The 17,843-nt window shown below is 36.6% G+C and overlaps 1 protein-coding gene across 2 annotated transcripts in view; it reads left to right on the top strand.

Moving 5' to 3' along the window:
• Positions 1 to 17,843, top strand: part of NRG3 (neuregulin 3) — a 384,996-nt gene that overhangs the window by 346,302 nt on the left and 20,851 nt on the right. For both annotated transcript variants that reach the window (XR_001873528.1, XM_017807194.1), the window contains exons 6-8: positions 1,879 to 2,005; positions 9,405 to 9,532; positions 17,229 to 17,399. Coding sequence is in view for 1 of the 2 variants with exons in the window: in XM_017807194.1 (XP_017662683.1) it covers positions 1,879 to 2,005; positions 9,405 to 9,532; positions 17,229 to 17,399 (426 nt within the window). In the remaining variant the exon portion in view is untranslated. The remainder of the gene's footprint in view (positions 1 to 1,878; positions 2,006 to 9,404; positions 9,533 to 17,228; positions 17,400 to 17,843) is intronic.

Raw genomic sequence — 17,843 nt, 5'->3', positions numbered from 1 at the left:
TGACATTATAATCCTTCAGATTATTTAACTGTTTAGATTATTCCAGTATTAACTTCAGAAGTTTTGGATAAGGAAGAATTTTGAAAGTTTCAAGAAGTTTTTTTGCTTGAGAAATTATATCCTTACCCACCTCTGTTTGTAAATTTTACTAATTATGAGTTCCTAGCTATACTCAAATTATGTCACTCATATTTGTGCCACGTTTACAACGTACATTCATTCTTTTTCATTTGCCATGCTTTTTCAAAAAAGGACGTAAATGGAAAGCCTAAGAGATATGTCTAGAGTCCAAGATTTATTAAAGTTTATGAGCTATATTCAGAAAATATGCTATAACAAATACTTACTTCTAAGCAGGTACTTACAGTTTGATGAATGGAAGCATTTGCTTACATTATGACATGTTGAATGAAAACTAAGGAACTCAAAGGCAGGGGAAATTCCATGTATTTATTTTAATATATTAAAAACTTTACTATTAAAATTGAGTGTCTGAACTGGGATACTTTTCATCTCTTGCTTTCATATTGAGGGAACTTGTCCTTTCTCACAGGCTCCCCAACTGACCAGGATAACTAAGTCATTTTCCTCTAGTTTCTTATGCTTTCCTGCAGTAGACACAAACTCCACTATGAAGAAGTTAAAATTACTTTTATTAATCATTCAGTGTAACATTCATTGGCCTGACTCAAGTAAGATGCTGTCAAACTTGACCATGTCACAAAGCTTTCAGCAGTCAAATCACCAGAAATTTTTCAAAATGTTGCTAAAGCTTTTTTGCTAAAATTTCAATTTCAGTATAGAAAGGCTGTATTTTTTTTTATTTCTTATTCCCTGAAAGAACATCCTTCTGAAATTTGGCTCTGAACCCATTGCTGTCCAAAAGCTGCTGGTGGCATAATAAAATGATGCTGCTGCTGGCAAGTCCTTGACCTTGGTGGGTGGTTTTCAGGACTGTTGGAGGTTCACTGCTGGAAATGCATTTTCTGGGGAGAAAAAAGAAAGAAGGGAAGGAAGGAAAGAATTGGTGTTGTGAAGTTATTTCTCATGATTGTTTAAAACTGATAGTCCAAGACAATGTCGCTTATCAAAAGCTGATAAAAAGGCCTTAAATATATTTTGCTAACAGTTTTTGTCCAGCTGAGATATCTGTTTGCAGAAGATAAAAGTAATATTTAAAGTTTGCTGTCTCATATCCTCTGCCATGTGCAGAACTTAATAACTCAGTTTGTCAATGTAGTGTGGCAGAAACAGTGTCTTTATTAACCATGTAGTTATCTCCTGAATAATACAAGCTATTCATCCAGTGGTATTCCTAGCTCTGACATTGTGAATCGTAGTACAATATGTCAACTACACAGCCTCAGATGCCAGACTGATGGTTTTCTTTAAGCATGTGAGTAAAAGCTGCTCTGTACAGGATGGGTTATAGGTCAAGCCTAATCAGCTAGCAGAAATTTTTGATTCTTCCTCAGTTTTCATAGCCAACAGGGGCAAATGCCTGTTATATTTGCCAAAATCTTTTTTCCAAATCAGAGCAAAATGCTTTTTTATTATTCAGACCTACTTACAAGCTATTGTTAAATATGTAATAGAGGATCTTACAAAATTCTGCACTAAAACAACTAGCATGCTATTATGGTAATCTGAGAATAGAAGATATTTTAAAACAGAAGAGCTCTTTTTTTTTTCCCCTCTTATAAGCCTTGCCAAAAACCAACCACTGCATTGAAATATGAGACACTAGTGAATTAGCTCAGCTGGCTCATCTAATACAGTGAAGTTTTGAACAAAGGGAACTATGGCTATAAAAATATCGTGGCTATAGTAGAAGATCAAGTTAGCTCTTTCTTACATGAATTTTATTTCTCTCTGCAGGAAACAAACAAAGCAAATTCATGAACAGCTGAAAGAAACACAGAATAGGAAAACCTACAGCCTAAATGCTTCCAGCATGATGGCAAAGTCGGAGTGTATGGCACAAAGCCAAGTCCAGCTGCAAAATGTAAGTAATGCTGCCAGCTACAGCACTTAATAGCCTGGCTGAGTTCCTGCTGCTGATGGCAGCACATCCTCATGCTGCTATTAGCATCTGAGCAACGGGAACAAGAATTCTCACCTCTTTCATAAAATGCTTTCTATCAGGCCTGTTAATGGAAAGCAGGGATTTTTTTCTGAAGTTGTTTCAATGGATTCTGGTACATTTCGTTCATGTAGTAGTAGACTTTGCTGAGCTTTCCACTGCATCTAGCAGTGGAAATTACTAATATAGTTTCCTTCAATACTGTAGCTCATATATGTTTGTTATAGGTGAAGTGGGGTCCTTGATCTTAAGCGATGTCAGGTCTTCCAATAATAAATGAACCTGCATGAAAAAATGTAGGGATTTGTCACAGCTAATTCAGAGTAAATTCAAAATCTGGAACTAAGTTTACACATATAAACTAGTGCCCAAGGGAAGACCATGCAGATGGTCTCGTTTATCTGGGTCTTTAGTTAAAGGCAGTTTAGATAACAGAAATAAATTCATTTGTTCAAAGTAAATCTGAAATTTATTTAGTCATTTTCTGTATGTAGTTATATGTAAGTTAATACAGTCTCACAATCCTGAAGTGCACAGAGCATATTTGAAATAAGGAGCTTGAAGATAACTGATTTATTTAGCCCTGGATGCAAGGTATTTTCCAATAAATGTCATCATCTCCCTTGATCACACACTAAATTAATACTGTCTTACTTTGAACAAAGTCTTTGGAAGAACTGAGAAGGATCCTGGTAGCAATATAATAGTAAAATATAACAGATGTGTTAAAGCCTTTCTAAATTATTAACTCCTTTTTTTTTTTTTAAGTGTCTTAGCATTGCTCAAAGGAATGACTACCTTATTTGCCAGATTCCATCAAAATAGTGGGAGTTTAGCAAAAGTGAGCTCTCATGCCCACTAACTCCTAGTTTACATCCAATTAAGTAAGAGATAAGTATGAACCCTTTTAACCGATTTAGAGTAAGTAGAACTTCCCTGATGTGACAGAGGAGTTGTCAGAGCATTGCTTGTGTTCACTTTTAAGTTGTGTTTTGTAGTAATACCATTGTGGTACTCCTGTATATACTCACGATATGCTTCGAAATGCAAGAAAAATATGCTATTTCAAGAAGGAAGATAGCTTCACTAAATTGACATAATCACAGTTTGGGGAACCTTTTGCAATTTTTTTATTTCACTTTCAGTTCATTCAGTCATATATTATTTCTAGCCCCTAAAAAAAAAAAGCTGTTGGGAGTGTTGTTTGGTTGTAATGATGACAACAATAGGTAAAGTTCATGATCCTTTTGTTCTATCATATAAAGTAAGCGTTGGTTAACACTAAGAAAATGTTCTTTGCCTTTTTTTCACTGTAATTCAGTGCTATATTTTGTCAACCCATCATTTCCATGAACTGTTTGATGTCTCCTGAGCAGCTAACAAACACATCAATAACCTTTATTTCAGTTTTTTTCTTTTGCTCTAGCATTAGCCATAATGACTGAAGTAGCAGTTTGTGGATTCTGGACATAAGGGATTGAAAGCCACCATTATATTTATTATTTTAATCCAAATTTGCTTTTCAGTTCTTAATGCTGTTCAGACTGTCATTTTCAGTGCTGGTAATTAACACACCATTTTCTTGTTCTTGTGGCTGCTTGCCACTGTTTTCTCCTTGCCATTAATGCATTCTCCCTTTGGGAACAAAGATACTAAGGAAGAAAAACAGAATGACCTTGTGCAGGATATAGCATAACAGTACAGGGTAATAATGGTTTCTATTGTTAGGAAGATTTTAGTGCAGGAATTCATGCAGGCAGCTCATGAAATATTTACAAAACCTGGCAGCTTGGAGGAGAAAAAAAGGGCAGGGGTATGGTGAGGCAGCAGAAAAAAGAACTTTGAAAAGGTATTTCATAGGAATGGCTGAGTGACTCCCCCTTGGAGACCAGAGATCTGCCCTGGGTGTATCTGCTGGGTGGGAAAGGACCAGGCAGCAGCGTGGGGCACAGAGCTCTCCTGTGGCTCTGCTCCCTTCTGTTGGTTGCAGCCTGGGTGTGATCTCTGCCATTCCAATCTGCAGCTGCCAACACAGGGGTCTGGGGAGAAATCTTAGTTCTCTTCGTTTCCAGGAGCTAATAGATAAATAAATTAAGACAGTTATTTTCTGGAGATTACTCCCCCAGTCTGGCATTTTGGTTTATGTAATCCTGGAAGCTGTTTCTTTTCCCACGCCACGTGCTCCTCTTAGAAGCAAGAGAGTTTTCCCATTTATGTCACCTTTGTGTCTTTCCCTAGAAGATTTTCCTGTATTTTTCTCTTGTCTGTTTTGAATAGACCTGGTGATGTTTTCGGGTTTTTCACACAGCTCTTTCTTCTTCTATAGAGAAGAATACTTTTGTGTAGACCTGAGAACAGTTGCATAAGGATTCTTATTCTTTATGACTATTGTGAAGGAGCCATCACCTTTTGACTCAGAGGTTGCTATATTTAGTAAAGGATCCATCTATCTTTCCGAATATTGTGTTGTTCTAGAAAGAGGTTTAACTTATTTCCCAAGACCCAGGGTACAGCAGAGAGTGTTTCAAGTGGTTTGTGGCTGTAAAGAGCTTGACCAGTCTCTTCTTCCCACACTCAAATGCATTGTATCTCCTCCACTCCCTCCCTCTGCTCAGTTTTGATGCTGAGAAGTGAAATAAAGGGTCAGATTTTGTCAGGACAGTTGTGTTCTGTCTGAACTCCTGCTGCTCGTTGTGGTAATTGTGGTAATTGTGCTCACCTGCAACAAGTCTGTTTCTCTCCATGGCAATATCATTACTTTTGTAGACGTACAAATTAGATGAAAAATACTGTGTACTATAATCAGGGTTCATAAATAACTGTTTGAACACAGCTCTTAGGATTTCCTGAATCTCCTTCAAGTCCACTGCTTTTCCCAAATATTCTGGCAGCAACACACTTAATTTCTTGCTAGGTTGTTCTTGCTAGGCTTTCTAGCCTCTTGGATTTAGAGACTAATGCACTGGTAATCTTGCTATAATTCTTCAGCCAGGAAGAGATAGATGGGCCAGTTTTTAATTCAGGATCTTTGAGGTACACAGGAGATTCAGATTTATTTCACCTAGTGCATGAAACTGAGGTCTTCCAAGTGTTATGTACCCCTTCCCAAAGAGATTATACTCTATCCAAAAGAGATTTAAAGACTCTGCTCCAGGGTGCTGCAGCAGTTTGATCTCCTCATAAGCAAAAAGAAGAAAATTGTCATTCTCAGCTTCCCCCCTTCCTTACAAAGACAAGTCCTCGGTGCACCCTCACACAACGTGCAGGGGCAGGAGGAGGTGAGGTGGCTCCTGATTTCTACCTCCTTTTTCCACCTTGAGTAGAGAGTTTCTTTAAATTCTCACAACTTGACAAATGTGTCATGGGGGTAAAAAAAAAAGGGGGGTGAAACCATACCGTTCCTTTAGTGTTTCTGAGAATTGTCACGGCTGTTTAAAGTGATCTTTTTCACCTTTGTGGTTTTTAATACCTTCTCCCGTGATACCAAGTGGATCTATTAATCCCCCATCGCTTTCCTTCTGAGGTGGCTAATATGCTTTTCATGCTGTACTGTGTGGTTTCACTTTTCACTACATTTGTTTTTAATAGCATGCAGTCACTAGCTCCAGGTTTTTGATATTCTTATAATGAGAGGCTAAAATATGCTCTTTATATGTCTTGTTGCTTTTTGTTGATAGTAGTAGGAAATAAGTTATTTTTGGTCACTGCAATAGACATGCAATTACTGTGTTGCACCATTCTGTTGCAATTCTATTGAGCAACAGATACACTTAAATCTTTTAAAGGATTAGTCTGTTGTTTTACCTGAATTATGATTTGGTTTATCAGCCAAGATTGAGAGCAAATTTCCCATTTCTATATCTCATGACTACTTAGGAAACACTGCCAGAATAGACAAACCTGAGTTTATTGTCCTCTGTCTAGAGGTAGTGTTGGCAACAAAACATACAGAGCATATGGGAACAGCTGTAAGGATGTTAAATGTACCCCCTGATGGGCTTTTGTGCAAGATCAGCCTATCCAGGAATATCACTGGCTCTTTTTCTCCTTGAGGTGACCTCTCTGAATGTAATTTAAAGCTGACCCTTCTGCCTTATCAGTTGTTTTTGAAATGGGATCCCCACATCACCTCTCTTGCATGACTTTCTGGACCTTTTATTCTTACTATTTTGGGAAAATCATTGAGGGGGGAGAGCTAAGTAAAGCCAGGGAGAGGGATGGGTGTTTTGATTTGCATAACATTAGGACAACAGTGTCAAGCTGTTCTGTAGCATTCCAGTGGCATTTGTTATCCAAGAATCCCACATTTTAGAAGGAGGAATACAAAGCATGGAGCAGAGGAATTATGTGCTCACAGTAATACAGTAGGTCAGTGGCAGAGGCTTCTTTCCTGGCTCAGGCTGCCTTCACAGATTCACTTAGCATTAAGTAGCAGGGGGTGGAATTTTATTGTGAAAATATTCAGTAATTGTACATAATAGATGATTTTCTCCATGAAACCATGAAAAATGGAAAATTTGCAAAATACTTTTTTTAAGAGCTATCATTATTCTTTAATTTATTTAGCCATATGCACCAGTGTTTTTCAGTAATTGCTCAAACAAGCACAGATAATTAACCAAGAAGACAATAAAACCATTAAAAAAACCAAATAAACCAAATAAAACCAGATAAGCTTTCAATGATGCTGGAAACAGCCCTTTGAAAGTGTTTCACAGCTTATTCTCCATCATGGCTGATTATTCAGGAGCTCAGAACAGTCAGAGGTCTCCACAGAGCTCAGCCCAGGTGAGAACTGAGCTGTGGAAGCAGCAGGATGAGCTCTGCTGGGATATGTCTGGGGAATAATCCTATCCTATACTTTTGGGGGCATTATCTGATACTGTTGTAAACTCTTCACAAAAATATGAAGGTATTTTTCTCCAGAAGGGATGTGGCACTTAAAACTAAGCTTAAGAGGGATTAACCCAACTGTGTTTAAACCTATTAAAATGTACAAATAATGTGATACATCCAAATATGTTCAATTACGTTGTTCAAATTCTCTGTATATTCACACCCTCAACTTAAACTGTGATTCATATTTTCGTTGTAATGAATGTTATGGCTGTTACAGTAACTGTGTAATAACTGGTGTATCTGAAAATGGCATAAATCTTTGGTTAGGGGCAAAAAATACCTTGAAAAAAATGTGCCAGAGTGGTTCTTGGTGTTGGACCTTCAGTACAATTTGCTAATCAGCATCAGAGCAGCTTCTGGGGTCCTGGTTTTCCTCAGTTGTGATGAGGAAAAACTCTGTGTACCACTGCTCCAGCCCACATCCACCTTAAATGTGGATGTAGTGAAAGGCACAGCTTATCTCTAATTGCTCTTCATAATTCACTTCATACTCATGGTCTTATAAGGCATTCAGACCTTCAATTTTTTTTCATGAACAAACTGAAAAAAGAACAGAAGTAGCTTCTTGGTACTAGCAGCCCATTCTTAACATAGCTCAAATTGATTTATTCAGGTCACAAATCAAAGCCAGTTTCATTTCTGCAGCTGGCAGGATAACTATTAAAGTTTAAAGCCTTCACAGACCTTAAAAGTCATACTTCTGTCTGAATATTTTATCTACAACATTTACAAGTGACAACTAAGATCATGGTAACTGAAAGAAATGGGAGTGTAATATGCTGCTTCTTATTACTTCAGTTGTGTTTACTTTATGTGTGCGGCAACATTTTGCACATTGCTGCTCTCATACCTTTGCCTTCATGTATGTAAGCAGTGATTTTGGCCCCAGTTATGTGGATATTTCAACAGAAAGATGGAGAAGACCATTGGAGAAAAGTGTGAAGGTCTGTTACTTTATCCACAGAAATCGGTCATAAGAAGTCTGAGTAGGTGGACTAAACATACATGTAACCCATTTTTAAAGGAGAATAATCTTCTGTGACTTTCCTTCTTTTATCTTGCTGAAGTCTACAAAATTGTAGATAAGTGGGAATCAGATAATTCTGTATTTTTAAGGAGTTATTTGTCTTTTGTTAGACAAAATAATTATGAAGAACTGTATTTTGAAAGAATTCTTACTACCTTCTCCATGAATTTTTGGGCTATTGTGTATGCCATAATATGGCATTTTTTACCACTGCAATTTTTTCCATTATTTTGACTACTTTAATTTGTATTTCTTTATAAAATATGTAATCATGTAATAGCTTCCTCAATACCAATTTATTGTGAAGATAACATGGATATCTAGGTATCTGAAAATACAATCTCAGTACAGAAAGGAAAGCAGAGCAATTAGTTTTAGTGCAGGTCTTTGTAATGCAGTGTAAAAAATCTGCAGAGTGATGTGTTTTTAATACCTAAATGGAAATGTGGGTTAACCTCTCATATCTCTGAGATATTGCCCAGTAACCACTAAGAACATGAATTCTACTTACAAGCCCAAGTGCAGCTTTTTCTATACTTTTACTTTCTGGCTCCATTTAGGATGAGACTCTTCTTCTTTTTTTTTCTTTCTTTTTCTTTTTTTTTTTTTTTTTTCTATACTTTTACTTTCTGGCTCCATTTAGGATGAGACTCTTCTTCTTTTTTTTTCTTTCTTTTTCTTTTTTTTTTTTTTTTATGAAATTTCAGTTGAATCACAAAGCAAGAAGAAAAAAAATCTGTTCTTGTTCATGTCTGGTGTCTGCTTTGCAGACCTCTGTGTCTCAGTATGTGCCCAGAGACTGCCCTACGCCTACACCTGTCACAGGAAGAATTATGTTTACAGTGTTCTTACTAGCACAGATACTCCCAGGTCAAAAGCTTCAGACCTGTTCAGAAGAGATATCTGGCTCTGCAGATAGGATTCAAATATTTTTCATGTTTATCTGATGACACAAATGCTGTTTCAGTTTAGTTTTCATCGTCGTACATGCTGATGAATGCAGTGTTTGACTGAAATCACCAAAGGACCCAAGAAGTTGCTGACTGTCCTCCGAGATGTGTTTTGTGATCTCAGTCTCTGCGTGGAGAAGCACAGAAACAGGCGTTTAGTCAAAGGGATCAGTGTTCCTTATCATTATGGGCAGATCAGTCCGTAATTTTGCTGCTAATGCAGATATCAGCATTTTGATGTGGAGAACGTAATGGGGATAACGAGTACTGGTACTTTCTGCTGTGTAAACAGTACTGAATGAATGTATTACTTTCAATCTCTAATTTTGATTTAAAATTGCATTAGAGCACTTCTTACCCCATTCTAATATGAATTCAGATGGAATAGCATCAACAGTGTGCTTTGTCTTTTGAGTATTAATTAAGTTTATTCTCTCTGCTACAGTATTCAAAACCAGACAGGCATCCGGGGCCTATTCTGCACAAGGTTATGGAGTCTAGTTTTTCAGGCCCTCAGTCTTTCCCAGAGGCCTTGTCTCCTGACAGAGGAACTCAGCCCATCAAGCAACACAGGTGAGCAAATGGCTGTCTGGTGAGAGATTTGCTGGCTACCGAGGGATGTCACTGAGCTGGTGGTACGTGTGCAGGATTGTTGTGTGCTGGAACTGGGGGAGATGCTGACTGGTACGGTACCAGCAGAGCCTCAGCCCACTTATTAAGCAGATGTCCAAGCATTTTCATAGCTGCAGACATAAAAGGTAATAGCAATGCTTACTAACTTCATCTATGTTTTGTGAAAGTCCTGGAGGAAGCATTTAAAGACACTATTGGAGCTGCAGGCACAGACCAGTGAATGAAACAGCTGTAGTATGAGAAACCATTAGAAACAAGACTTTCTTTATCAATGTTTGTGAAGTTAATGGCTCATTTGCTGCAGAAAGACTTGGTTCTAAACTTCTAGCCTTTTTTACTATTTTTTTTCAACAAATAATACTTGAAATGAATAATAGCTTATTTATGAAAACATGGTGGCCTTTGAAAACTAGGCTTAAAAAAGTTTGAATGATTGTTTCTAAGAGGAAGAAAAAGAGGAATGTCACCCACCTCTGCATAGCATTCAGATGAGAATTATCCTTATAGCCTTTTTGGATGAGAAGGAGTGCAGGTGCTTCACTGCAGAAACCAAACTGGTGTCTGGTATAAGCAGTAATGTTGGTCAGATGGCAATGGTAACATCTGGTCCGGTGCACAGAGAGAGAGAAAAAAGGCTGCAAAAAAATGAGTCTGGAATTTTTTCAGCTAGATAATCTGGAGGGAAAGACTTGTTTATTAAAAGAATAATTTTTTAAAATTATTTCAAAAAAAAAAGGCTCAGATTGCATGAGGATATGATCTGGCTAGTATATGCTGCATTTTTCATTGCAGTGTCCCAAACAGCTACATGTTCTTTTTCATTTGAATGAATAATTTGCCTAACCTACAAAGTGCAGTATGTGAGCCAGAAAGGGATATTTAGGTCCTGTCTGCTTTTACCTTACTTAAGCCTTTAATTTGGCATGAAAAAATAATGCCAACTGTCATGTCAGATCCATTTCTTAGGTCTTATTCCTTATTACACAGAGATTTTCCAAATATGCTTAATAATTTTATTTAACATAGATATGAACTATGGGACTGTGGCCTAGAATGCTTTCCACAGAAGTTCTGAGTAGAATTTTATCGCCGTTTAGTCACAAGGTGAAGCTTAGAAAAAACACAGTGATGTTCCCTTACCTTTAATAGTATGATGGCAATATCCAAGTTTGATATGTCTTTACTTCCGAACTAATTTAAGAAGTGGAATGACTAGTTAATTTATAAAAAAAATCTTTTCCAGTTTTATAATTTAAGATTTATTATAAAAGGCCCTTGCTTTATGAAACATGCAACAGACTTGAACATCTAAGACTTATAAGATTGTCTTTAATTTATGCACCATGTGACAGCTTCCTATTTTAGTTTCTAAATATTGTTCAGTATGGACAAATGGTCAGTGTGGCCAAATGAGGAAACTTTTTTAACAGGATTATGTTTTATCCTAAATATCCCTTCATTCCATTCCAGACGTGGCACGAGCCTGGAAAAATTATAACAGCTCTGCAGGTTCTCTCTTTTATGCTGTCATTAAATTACATTGTTGTTTTATTTCTGCTTGCTAAGAAAATATTTTGTTCTGCATCCAGACCTCTTTTCTCTGCTGGTGTTTTCAAGGACACAAATGGTAGGTTATCATTTCCTAAAATCAGGAGATGGCTGTTTCCAGTTCCTAAAACTAATACATTTTTTGCCTGATAGTAAGACTATCGACATAGGGAATCACTTGGAGTTGCTGAAATGTGACTGACAGAAATAATTTTTCATTCAGATTAGTAGATAACAGCAATTTTCCATCTCTACCAACCTCAGCTGCATGCAAAGAATTAATGCAGAGGTTAAATTGAAAACTGAAATTTAATCTCCAAAAATATTTTCCCTGTATTATTATTAACCTCCTAAAATATTTTGCCTGTATTATGCACTGATATAACAGTAGAAGAATGTTACATCGTCTGCTTGCATATGTAAAATAACTCTTCATACTGTCAGAATTCAAAATTAACAAGTGTGTTTAATCAGTAAACTTCCTGTAAAGTGTACAATTTGCTCAAAAATTCATCTTGGATTATCTGTTGATTTAGGTAAGAAGAAAACCCATACTGTCTTATTTTCTAATAGATAGAAACAAATTAGAGTTTTGTGAATTATGGGATTGAGTTGGGATCCCTTTGAATAGCAGTTTTCTTCGTAATTAGTCATCCTGACTTTCATTCATTGATTCAGTCATCATTGATTTTAGAGGGATTCATTTCAGAGAATAACATGATGAAAGCCAAATGCAGATGCTTTCAGCCTGGAGTGGTTGTATTGTCTTACAAAAACACCAAAATAGGATAAACTTACTCTAAAATTAAAAATAATTTGTGTTTTCATTTTTAATGAACTTTTAACACCACAAAAACCATGGTAAAAAGAATTTTTTTTCATTTGGTAAGGATTTTATCTATATGCTTCCAATATAATGGATTCAGTTTAAACTAAAGAGTAAATTTAACTTATTCTGTAAATAAGGCTGTTGGATTTCAAAGAAGTAGTAATGATAAACTAAAGCAACTAAGAATGAAAAGGCAGAGGAAGCCTGAAAAGAAGAAAGCATAAGGAATATGGTATTTTCCCAAAGAAAGAACATAGTTTTCTGCAGAAATTTACTAAAAGTAATGTCTAAAAGGAATAGGGTGTATGGAAAGAAACAAACCGTATCACAGAGGGCAAGAAGTCATGCTTGAAGTGAACATTTCCAGGACTCATTGAGAGTTAAGAATTAGTGGCAATACTGAAAGCAATCAATTGTTCCTGCTGTGAATTAAAAAAAAAACAAACCCACAAAAAACCCCCACATTACTGTACAGGAAAAAGGAAAGCTGATGGTGGGACAAAAATAATATATGAAGCTGTTAGGGCAATCCTGAATTAATATATTTCATTTTTTTTTAAGTTAGAATGGTTATTTGAAGACAGAGGCAGAATGGGAACAGAATCAAATGTATGAAAATAGACATTACTGCAGTCAAAGTGGAAGTAAAATGTGGAAATCAAAGCTTTCAAGTCAAGTTGGTTTGGTTAATCCTGATCAAAGAAATCTGGAAGGAGAACCAGCTCATGAAATTTCAAATCTAGTAGCAAAATCTGTAAAAATGGAAGCTGTAACATATGATGATGGAATAGCAAGTGTCAAATATTTAGGAGTATGGAAAATTTATTGAAGTAACTGAGGGCCAATTATGTTGAATTAGACTAGTCAAGGCTTTAGGACAAATGTGGGGGAAGCAGATTCCCGGAGTAGATATAAAAGAGGCAGAAAAATATTTACTAGTTTACCAGCAGCAGCTCCTGCAACACATCACTGATGACTTTCTTTGTATTTGATGTAGGTGAGCTCGATCTCCACGCAGCCTCAGTCACTCTTGTCACATGTGTCTAATGCCTTCAATGGGAGAAAGCAGGGAGAGACAGAAAAACTATAATTGGATACACAGAGGGAGATAGTGAGGAGTTATGTTGAAAAGGTAAGTGCTGGGCTGAAGACAGTCAACAGTGGAGCACTAGTGGAGCACTCAAGGAACTAGTTAATGTTGGGGGCAAACTTTGTTTAATGTTTTTGTGCATGACTTTGGCACAAAAAGAATTGGAACATCCTGAAAAAATTAGTTAAGAATCACAGACTCAGTACAGATAAAGATTTAGATATAAGGAGTGAATGGCATAACTTTAAAGTATGGCTAACGGGTGGATTGAAGTTCAGCTGTACTAAATACAAGGTCAGGCATTTGGGAACTGGTAATAAAATTTAAGAAACAAATGAGGTAGAAAGGTTTCAGTATATACTACTTGGTTAAAGGATAACTAAGTCACGAAGTGATGCAGCTGTGCAAAAGGTATATGGGATGAGAGGAAGTATTAATTACAGCATCTTCGTCAGAAAGTCAGAAAGATTAATACCACTTCATGAGATACTGTTGTCACTTCATTTGTATATAGTATGTATATGTACCACTATTATCTCACCTGGTTAAAATGGCCCCCTGATTGTTATGGACTCAAATTGCATTCATGAGCTAATATGAGGAGTCAGTGATCCATGTTCTATGGGAAGTGTTAGACTGACACTGTCTTGTGTCAGTATTCAATTCAGGAGACTGGAAAGAGTGTGTGACTGCTGCTTATAAATACATCTCAAAAAGGATAACAAGGAGTTAAAGACCTATTCAAAGTGAAGGAGTATGATGGCACATTCGTCAGAAATAACTGTAAACTAAAAAGAAGTTTTAAAGTTTTCAATATAGAACAACTTCCTGTGGTGGTATCCCGCATATCATTGTAGTTTTAGGATGGAGGTTGATCAGTGCACTACAGGGAGTATATGATGAAGTTATGGCAGATGATAAAACAGTGCCACTGAGGTACCTTGAATGCTCTGTTTTCTTTTCCTGTTGTATCTCTCACAAGGGTGGTGACCAGATGATATTAGGTAGCTTTGAAGGATTTATGTAGAGTTCCAAAGTCCGGAATCAGCCCCTACACATGCTGTTCCTGAATACGAGAATATGTAATGGAATCAACAATGCTTACATTTTAGAAACGAAGAGTAGATTTGTAGATATAGGCTGGCTGCTGGAAAGCATCTCTTTTTAAGGTTTTTCATGTTCTGTTGGCAAATTTACATCTTAATGTGTTCATAATGTGATGTAAAATCAATTGTGTTTAGTAATTAACTAAAAAGTAGTACAAGAAGATTCACAGAGTTGCTGTAAAAACACTGCTGGTCTTCTCTTCATGAACACAGTTAACTGCACTCAGGAGCTGTGTATGCGCCTCGAGAGGAGAATACTCCACCTGCAGGAACAGACTTTGTTCCCACTCTGTTGCTCAACCTAAAAGAAAATTTTCACTGAAAGCAACTTGCAACAATGAATGCAAAGTTCTTAATTAAGTGCGTTTTTCAAACCGTTAATTCATCAGAACTATATTTCACCCTGGTTTATGCATCACTTGTGAAACAGTTCATGCATAGTCTGATTTTTTTTATTCTGGAGTAATTGATTAATAGATTTCAAGGACATATCTGCTCCAGCTTTATGTATTGGTCTAAATTATTGAATGGCTCAGTTATGTGGGCTGATTTCTTTTACCCAATTAGAGTGGAGTGCAGGGAGGAAGAAACCATAATGATGGCTAAAGGACAATAAAGTCCATGAAGAAATCCAAAAGGCATTGTTTGCCTGAGAGGGAGAAAATCTTCATGTGAGTGCTAGAGCAGAAGTCTGAGAGGGACTGTATTGACACTTTTAGAGGAAGATGTTGCAGATGTTCGGATCAGTTTTGTGAGAAAGGAAGAGCTTTGTTATGCTGGAGTTACCTTTTCATAGAACTTTTAACAGAAATTGTTACTATCCTTGGTGCTTGAAGAAATGAGTTATCCTGCAGCTTACAGCTGTGCTGTCTGTATTTCCTGGTCCTTAGTGAATTCATCTTGTCCATGACCACAAATGATTTTCATTCATTTTTCCCCTCTTTTTTTTTTTTTTTTCTGTCAGAAAGGTTGAAAGCATGAGAACCTCCCATTGGTAACAAATTGGTTGCTTCAACACTGTCACTGCTGAAAGCGCTGTGGTTGCAGGACAGTGTTGGCATGTGCCCAGATCCCTTTGATCTGACCAGCACACACACCTTTAACAGCCCGTGGCATGAAGTGCTCCATGGAGCAGTGAGACTTTCAGTGCAAACTGAAGTCCAGATAAGTCATTTATCTGCATCTTTGCTGCAGTTTATAGCTTTTACCTCAGGTATACCTGTATGTGTTGAAATTACGTCTATTACAAATGAGGCGCTTTTGTGAATTTGCATGTGCATATTATTAGATAGGAGACTGTGTGCTCTCATCTAGCAAGGAGGATGCACAAGGGCATCAAATCAACCACAATTAAAAATTTAAAATTTCTAGTTTCAAATATTTGTAATCAGTCTAAAGTCTGATAATCAGTTTTTTTACTTTTGTAGAACATTGATGAATATGCTTCAGTAAGTAAACAACCCTGACTTTCCTTATCCATTACAAATTATTCATTCAGCTGCATCTTTTGAGATCCTCTGCTGTAATAATCTGAGACTCTCCTGAGCAGAATTGGTCAATTATTTTGTGTTGTGGTGGTGTTACTTTACAGAATATGAACTGTAACTCACAACTTGAACTCAGCCTTCAGAACTGAAAGACCAGTATTTCATTTTTTCAAAGAAGTTTTTCACAGCCTCCTTAGTAGCAAAGGAAAAATATATTTAAGGAAGCAACAAAAACCCCGGAGGGAATGCTATTGCTATGGGTTATTGATCTTTTCAGTTAAAAAGCAATAGAAAAATAAAGGTGTAGAAGAAAACAGAGCCAAGGTGGTGATGGAACACTGCTAGCTTGAGCAGTAGGATAAGAGACCATTGAATTTATTTCTTATTTTAACTTTGGACAGAAAAGGTTGGTTTTAATTTGTCCAAGATCGCACTAGTTAAAAAATGCAAATTATTTTTAAGTCATACTATAATAGGAAAAAAAGAAGCAAACTTATCAAAAGTCTTTTGCATTGCTGAATTTTATCAAAAGTTTGAATTATTCACATAGCCAAAAATAATGACTTGTAAAAGGCATCTACAAAACCTATCTTAAGTTATCATTAAAGATGTAACAGAATATTAGGTAACACATGCATTTCTGAGACCCAGAAGATGCCAAGAGAAGTAGGAGTAGCTGGAAAATGAATACCCAGTCACACCATGCAGTACTGTGACCTGTTAACATTAAGAATAGGTTATACCTTGTCTTAATTCTGTGTTCCCATATTTTTGATTTAGTAAAAGCTAAATTTATGGTTTGCATACCAAAACTGTGGATTCTTGATACCTTTTAATTTCTGCATGAGATGAAAAAAATTCCATTCTCCTTCCAAAACACTAGAAAAATGTTTACAAAAGCAGTTTTCTAAAATAAGTATGAAACTACTACTTGTTTTTATGAAATTCAAGTTTATATTAAATCACATAAAGTAACAACACAGCATTGATCCATGTATACAAACAGGAAAGCAATCTATATATGAAACAAGAATAAAACAATATAGAAATCTTGTTCAAAGTGGAGGAAACTTGTCTTAGATGGCTTCTTCAAGCTGCAGTTCATAAACTTCACTTATATTGCTCACTTACACTTTTTTTTCTCAATTTAATGTTATTATATCAGGAAGCAGCACATTGTAGGCTGTAATGGGCTCTCAGTTTCAGATCTGATTTTTGAATTCAGCTATGGGTATGATGGAGCTGTGCTGTTTGTTTATACTGTCTGAGGAGTAACTCTATGTAGTGGGATTATGATATGCAGCATGGAAAAAAGAAGCATCCTTCATCAAGTGCAAGAAAACATTTAATATACTGGGCAATTATTTTCATTCTGAGAAGAGAGGTGATGTATTAAATACAGCATAAACAGCAGGATTATAGTATTATATTTCCATAGAGAATTTCTACTGCCATCATAGACCCCACAGCAAAGTTATGAGAACAGTAATCCATGTGTTATTAATCCTGAACCTTCACTTTGCAGAATTTTATGCTATTGTGATAATTTTTACTGTACTCTTGGTGTTTTTCCTAGAAGTCTCTCTTCATGCTGCAGCCCAGGACAGAAAAGTGGGATGCTACATCGAAATGCCTTTCGGAGGACTCCTCCCTTGCCTCGGGGTAGGTTCAATGGAATTACAGGACCAGCATATCAACAGCTAGAAGAGTCAAGGATCACAGACCAGGACACAATACCTTGTCACGGGTAAGTAACAGTATAACCGAGCTGAACCTGTTTGTGAGTGGCTGCTGTTGGGAGGTTAATATGCTTTGCCATGTTCCAACTTTGTTGTAGTATACTGTGGACCCAGGTTTCATACTGCTGAAAGCAAAAGAATGTTTTCTGCATACTGGCTCTTTGAAGGTAATATGTTTTTATTTGGCTGGCTGCTTTTTTTAAGCATTTCAAAGGCTGTAGAGAGAGGGATCAGAACAAACTGTAAGTGATTGGCAACATTACTCCTTATAACTGTTTTTTCTAGCAGTGCTATGATGTTCTAGTAATTTATGGATAGCATTTTTTTCTTCCATCAATCAGCACCGGGCAACTAAGAGAATTAAGAAGTTCGACTTTTTTTAATAAATCAATGTGCATTGTGAAGTTTGTTTTCTATAGACTGAAGACCAATCACTTCACATAGGTTTGTCT

This window comes from Lepidothrix coronata, unplaced genomic scaffold (genome assembly GCF_001604755.1).
Source record: "Lepidothrix coronata isolate B3197 unplaced genomic scaffold, Lepidothrix_coronata-1.0 Scaffold17, whole genome shotgun sequence".
In the NCBI taxonomy this organism is placed as follows: domain Eukaryota; kingdom Metazoa; phylum Chordata; class Aves; order Passeriformes; family Pipridae; genus Lepidothrix; species Lepidothrix coronata.
This window is presented reverse-complemented; position numbering and strand designations above follow the sequence as displayed.